The sequence below is a fragment of the Alexandromys fortis genome, unplaced genomic scaffold (assembly GCF_014885135.2).
Source record: "Alexandromys fortis isolate MF-2015 unplaced genomic scaffold, M_Fortis_MF-2015_v1.1 scaffold_0, whole genome shotgun sequence".
Classification (NCBI taxonomy): domain Eukaryota; kingdom Metazoa; phylum Chordata; class Mammalia; order Rodentia; family Cricetidae; genus Alexandromys; species Alexandromys fortis.
Genome location: NW_026067949.1, coordinates 32,595,992 through 32,602,632, shown reverse-complemented (window position 1 = coordinate 32,602,632; position 6,641 = coordinate 32,595,992). Strand labels below are relative to the sequence as shown.

The following is a 6,641-nucleotide window of genomic DNA, read 5'->3' as shown; positions in this document are numbered from 1 at the left end:
TTTTTTTTTTTTTTTTTTTGGCCAGTCCTTGTATTTGTTTTTATTTATTAGGGGTTGGGGTAGGTGTTAAGAGTCAAACCTTGGGCCGGCCGTGGTGGCGCACGCCTTTAATCCCAGCACTTGGGGGGCAGAGGCAGGCGGATCTCTGTGAGTTGAGACCATCCTGGTCTACAGAGCTAGTTCCAGGCTCCAAAGCCAGAAAAACCCCATCTCAAAAAAACAAAAAAAAAGGTCAAACTTTGGGCCTTGTGCAAGGTTTGTAAGCACTCCTGTGTGAGCTGTATCAATCAGAAAAAGATAAAATATGAAATTCTTAGAACTCACTAAGCTGTGGTCTAAGTAGTCTAAACTGTCCATGAATTTAGAGATCCTCCTGCCTCAGTCTCCCAAATGCTGGCCTTGAGGGCTTTAATTTCTTTGGACTATTTTACTAGGACTTTAGTAATGGCAACACCACTCTATACAGAGGAAAACTACTATATACTTACAACAAATGGTATAATAACGAATTCTATCCTCAAAGAGGTTATTTTGGAAAAACTGACACCATTAGTACCTCACTCCTATAATCCCCCAAATAGTCTGGAGGCTAATGGACTCAGGAATCCAGAGCTAGCCTGCACTTCAGAGACCTTCAAAACCTGTCTCAAAAAAAAAAAAAAAAAGCAGCCTCAGATGCCTTCTCCTTTCTTCCTGAAGACCAATCCCTCTGGAATTACAGGTCCTGAAGCCACCCAACATAAAGGCTGGAAACTGAACTCAGACCCCAGAAGAGCAGCAGCATTCTTGTACACAAAGCCATCTCTACAGCATGTTTCATACTCTGAAGAAGATTCCGGGAGACTGAAGCCACAACTCTCGTTTGTTCGAATCCACAAGTGGGTTACATGGCCCGACCCTGGACCCCCCAAGTTTTGTGGGGTTAGTTTTGTTTAAAAATACTTTTGCTTTTCTTTTTCTTCTGAGACAGGGCTTCTCTGTGTAACAGTCCTCCCTATCCTGTAACTTGCTCTGTCGACCAGGCTGTCCTCGAACCCTGAGATCCATCTGCCACTGCACCCTAAGTGCTGGGATTAAAGTTATGCATCAACACCTCCCAGCTGTTTTTTTCTTATTCATTTTTATTTTATATCCATTGGTGTTGTCTTGAGTGTATGTCCTGGGACTTAGTTGGGACTGAGCTGCCATGTAGGTCCTGGGAACTGAGCTAGGTCTTCTAGAAGAGTTAGTGCTCTTACTGCTGGACAGCAGCGATCTTAAAGGCTGATCCATCTCTCCAGCCACTTTGATAATTTTCTTTTTGATGCTGAAGGCACAACATGAAGCGTTCTAACATACGTGCTTTACTACTGAGCTACACTAACCTTAAGAATTCCTGACTTCTGGGCCAGAAAGTCCTCGCAACCTGTAGGCCATCAGGATACAAATGCTGTTTCTGTCTGCAAAGTAATCCTCATGGGTGTGTTTGCTTGCTCTCTTAGGAAAATGGCTTCAATTTGCAGTGATTCTACTCTTGGCTGGAGAAATGGCTCAACAGTAAAGAGCACTCAGTGGCTGTTCTTTCTCGCAGAAGACCCAAAGGTTCACTTTTCTGCATCTACAAAACTCTCCATTGGGTTTCCAGGAAGCCAATGCTCTCTTCTGGCTTCCGAAGGTACTGCACACATGCAGTGCACTCACATACATGCAGTCCAACCACTCCTTTACATAAAGTAGAGAAAAGGAAAAAGCACACAGGTTCAGTAGCAAGAATGCTGGTTCTGTCTGCAAAGTAATCCTCATGGGTGTGTTTGCTTGCTCTCTTAGGAAAATGGCTTCAATTTGCAGTGATTCTACTCTTGGCTGGAGAAATGGCTCAACAGTAAAGAGCAGTGTTCCGTCTCCCACTTCAGAATCATAGTGACACACGTCTGCAATTCAACTGCAGATCAGAAATTAAACCTCAGGGGCTGGAGAGATGGCTCAGAGGTTAAGAGCATTGCCTGCTCTTCCAAAGGTCCTGAGTTCAATTCCCAGCAACCACATGGTGGCTCACAACCATCTGTAATGGGGTCTGGTGCCCTCTTCTGGCCTACAAGCATACACACAGACAGAATATTGTATACATAATAAATATTAAAAAAAAAATTAAACCTCAGGGGCTGGAGAGATGGCTCAGAGGTTAAGAGCATTGTCTGCTCTTCCAAAGGTCGTGAGTTCAATTCCCAGCAACCACATGGTGGCTCACAACCATCTGTAATGGGGTCTGGTGTCCTCTTCTGGCCTTCAGGCATACACACAGGCAGAATATTGTATACATAATAAATAAATATTTTAAAAAAGAGGGAATTAAACCTCAGCTATAGAATAGTTGAGTTCAAGGCCAGTATGGACCATGAGAGACCCTGTTACAGAAAGAGAAAGGGTGGAGCTCGGTGGAGCAACTTCCAGCAGTGAGGCAGAGAAGGGGGGGGAATCAGAGTTTGAGGCCAACAATGAGTTAAGGCAGCCAGATCTATAGTCTATTCCAAAAGACAAAACCAGAAAACCAAAATTGGGAGTAATAAAGTTTGAAAGTTTTGTTTGACAAACTATACAAATTTAATCAGTAGGCTTTTTTTTTCTGTCTAAATCCTCAATTCCCCTTGTAAACTAGTGTTTGGTTTACGTGATCTATAAGCTTAAAAAAACACACACACACACATTTTATGAAATAAAATTTAGGTTCTCTTACCTGTGTGAGTCCGAACATGTTGTACATAATTATTTTTTCTGTCTGAAAAATAGTTGCATTTGTTACACGTGTAGACTTTTCTTGGAAAATGGTTTCTCAAGTGTTTCCTCCAGTGATACTCGCTTACTGTTGTGTACGTGCAAATGATACACTTGTAGACACGCTCATTATCCCCAGCTCTGGTATGGTGTTTTAGGTGAGCAGTGTAGTGATCATACCGGTTGGTATTGTAGCCACAGCGGTCACAGCGGATGGGGCCCTTGGAGAAATCCCCCTCCTCGGCCGTGGAAGAGCCAGATTCCCTGGCTTTGGCCTGTTTCTCTGCACTTTCTTCCACAAAGAACTTTTTCGCACTGTGAACCCGGATGTGATGTACAAACTGCTCTTCGGAGTCGGCTTCATACTGGCAGGGCTTGCAGCGAAAGGGTTTGGCCTTCGTGTTCTTGCCTTTGTCCTCCGTCCCAAGCGTTTCGGGAGGGAGGTCTTTGCTTGAGTTGTACATTTCTGGGGCGGCTGATGCTTCAAACACCGGCTGTGGCTCCACTGCACTGAGCTCCAAACTTCTCAGTCCCACGTTTACCAGCCCACTGGGGTCACCTTTGAGTTCGGCGGCTTCTTCAAGTCCTTCCCCTTCGCTATCTGAGAAGTGGTTGTCCCCCACAGGCATCAATTCTGCCATCTGTCTTTCTTCACCCACCAGGTAATCACAGCAGCCGCCAGTGACTTCCCCAGTCAAGGCCACATTGGCTAACATGATGAGCTGGGGTGCCGCCAGTTCAGCTTTGGAGAGGTCATGCAAGTCATACATATCGTTAGGTAAGGCCATGCCCATGTTGCCGCTGCTGCTGAACAGACTTCCTCCTCCAGAAGACTGCCCCATCACCTGGGTGGCCATAACTGCACACTGAATAAAGTGTAACAAAAAAAAAAAAAAAAAAAAAAAACACTTAAACCCGGTCCTCGTTAGCTAAAGCAAGCATTTTTTCCAATGTATCCTTTACAACTCAATGAGCTTCGTTAACTTCTATCAACAAATTTAAGATATGTTTCTTGCTGGGAATGGTGGTGCCTGCCTGTAATCCTACCTAGGAAGGCTGAGCAAGACTGCTGTTAATTTTCAATTACCTTTTATTGCAGTCGCAAAAGCATAGAAATGAATAACTATTTCCCTACACTCAAAAAAAAAAAAACGCAACTCTTTCATGCATTAGGTCTACCACTGGCATACCCAAGTGTGTCAACCTTTTTCTGGTGGTTAAACATTTTTAATGTCAACTAAAATAACTTTTGTTTCAAAGCCCTGAATAGTAAACTATTGTTCTCCCCGTTTTCCCTTTCAACAGTTCAGTGGTCTGAATGAGAACCCCCCCTCCAATCCACAAGCGATTCTATGTGTATAATGAATAGATCAAGGAATCTGGAAGGGTGGGATTTAATTTCTTCCAGAAAACTCAACGAACTCTAAAAGAATAAACTGAAAAACCAACCGACTTTTAATTTTTTGGATGACTCTTAACTTAAAGGGGTGGTTATGGATCCCTTTTCCCACAAAAGGGGAAGTTTTGAAGCGTTTTTTCTGTTTGAAAACTCCCCTAAGAGCCGTGCAACTCAACACGTCAACCAGCAACTTTGGCGCATTGTGCTTGACTTGGCCTACTTGCCTAGAGGAAGCCATTACAGATCACCTTCTTGAAAACAAGTTGAGTTTTTAAATGGTCTCAACGTCTACTCTCAAAAGGTGCTAGCCTCGAACTCAGTGTCCTTTTGCAAAGTAGTAAAGGCAAGACATGCAAAAAGTACCAAAACATACACTTAAAACCGAAAATACAAAAAGCAGTCCGTTTCGCCAAGCGTCTAAACACAAGCTCGCACTCTCAGTTACATGCCCCAACAAAAAGTTGGAGTCGAATGCCATCACAGGAAGCAGCGGGCCACAACTCTCCTCCCCTGGTTTAACAGTCCCACGGATTCCAAAACTGACCCCCCCCCCACCAACATCCACTTAAAGTTCCCCATGAAATGAACCCCAGCTGCCACACTCCAAAGAATCCCCACATTTCTCGGAAAGGCTGTGCAAGCAAAGCCCGAGCGCAACGTGTTGCACGGAATTCCTACGTGCTGCTGCCACCAGCGCCGGCCTCGGCGGCGGCATTCCTAACTGAAATAGGCATTCGGCCATTTTCTCAAAATACCAAACACAAAGCAGCTCTTTGCAAACTTGGGCCCTCTTGCTTCCTCTCCGCCACCGAGCCGCGGGCGGTGCCTCGGCTCTCGCCCTCGAGCGCTGCCCACCACCCTAGAGGCGCCTCTCCTCCCGGCCGCGGCCCCGCAGTCCCCTCCCCCGCCGCCCGCGCTGAGCCCAGGCAGGACCGGGTCGGAAAGTTACCTCGCCGCCGGCGTCCGGCTCGGGCCTGTGCCGGGGCTCGGAGGCGCCCTCCCGAGGCTGCCGGTCCCCGGTCTCACCGAGGGGCCCCACGCGGGCCGCCGCCGCCCCCGCGCCCGGAAGTTTGCGAACTTCGCTCCCCCACCGCGCAGAGCCAGCGCGGGCCGCAGAAATCGCTGTCCAGCCCGCCGGCGGCGCCGCCCGTGCCCCGGGCTGAGTCAAGCGGGGCGGTCGCCTTCCGGCCCTGGCCCGGCCTGGGGGAGGGGGCGGCGAGCCTGGGACGCCGACGGGGCCCGGAACGGTGGGCCCCGGGCGAAGAAGGGGAGGGCGGGCAGAGGGGAAGTTTCAGGACCGCGGCCACCAGCAGCGGCGCTCCGGCCTCCGCCGCCCCGACACCCAGCGCCGTGCGGAAGGGCCGCCCCGAGCTCGACTGGGGGACCGGTGCCCCCACCTCCGCTCCGCACCAGCCCCCGGCCCAGCCCGTGACTCGCTCCGTAACCTGATCCCGCCCCCGCCCGCCCGCCCGCCGCGCCGCCCGAGCCACAGTATCTGCAGATCAGCCCTGGACAGCGCCTCGCGCCGCTCCGCGCCTGCCCGCCGCCCTCCCAAGTCCGCGTCGTCCTACCCGCTCGCCTGCGCGCCCACGGACCGCCGCCCCCGCGTCGCCGCTGCCGTCGCTCCCAACTCCTTTTCTTTGTTGCTGGACTTTCGGGGGAGGGGAGAGAGAGCGGGGAAAAGTTGAGAGCCGAGGCCCGCGAGACCCGCGGGGCGATCGCGGAGCGGGATCAGACCTCCGGCCCTCGCCCTGCCGTCGCAGAGCTCCCCGCTGCCCCGGTCTGGGGCCCGCGGCCTCGGCGGCGCCCGGTCTGCTGTTGCGCCGCGAGCTCGCGGGAGCCGCACATTCCAGCACAGGACGCTGCGCCGCGCACCCGGCCCGCGCCGCCGCCCGCCCGTCCGTCCGCCCGCCGGACACGCCCCCTCGCCGGCCGCGCGCGCCCGCGGACACGCCCCCTCCCCGCCCGCGCGCGTGGCCGCTAGGCGCGCCCCGCCCCTCGGCCCAAGGGCTTGATGAGTTCTCTTGGGATGGCTGGGGGCGCGCCTCGGGGGAAGCTCACCTAATCCGCCCGGCCCCCACTCCCGCCCTAGGCTCATTAAAGGGGCGGAACCTGCTCCCCTTTGCTCCTTTCTTTTATAAATGGCCAAAGTTGCCCCCAGCCTTAGCAGAGCGTGCCCGAGAATAGGAGTGGTTCAAGAAAAATGTGCAGGCGTTGACCGCCCTCTTGAGAAGTATTGTCACTGGGCTCTCAAGTCTAAAGCCCTGGAAAACACGGTTCAGGCGTGGCGTGTGGGCTCTCCCTGGTAATCCCAGCATTCAGGATGCTGTTGAGACTGGAGACTCAAGAGTTCAAGGCCTGGGTTCAAGATCAGCCTGGACTACTTAGGGACCCAGTACAAAATAAATAAGATTTTTAAAAAAGAAAATTGTTAGATTGGGTCTGGCTGCACATGCTTTTAATCTTACTTGAAAGATTGTAAGCACCAGGA

At 51.2% G+C, this 6,641-nt stretch overlaps 1 protein-coding gene across 2 annotated transcripts in view; it reads right to left on the bottom strand.

Annotated features, from left to right (window-relative positions):
- The window catches only part of Rest (RE1 silencing transcription factor), a 20,292-nt gene extending 14,259 nt beyond the window's left edge, over positions 1-6,033 (bottom strand). The window contains exons 1-2 of one of the 2 annotated variants that reach the window (XM_050149982.1): positions 5,722-6,033; positions 2,714-3,617 (exon numbers count right to left, since the gene is read on the bottom strand). In XM_050149982.1, coding sequence (XP_050005939.1) covers positions 2,714-3,608 — 895 coding nt within the window. In that variant the 5' untranslated portion in view covers positions 3,609-3,617; positions 5,722-6,033. Of the gene's footprint in view, positions 1-2,713; positions 3,618-5,099; positions 5,619-5,721 lie in introns of those variants that run through there. The other variant, XM_050149983.1, reaches the window with a different exon arrangement.
- Between the last annotated feature and the right edge of the window lie 608 nt (positions 6,034-6,641).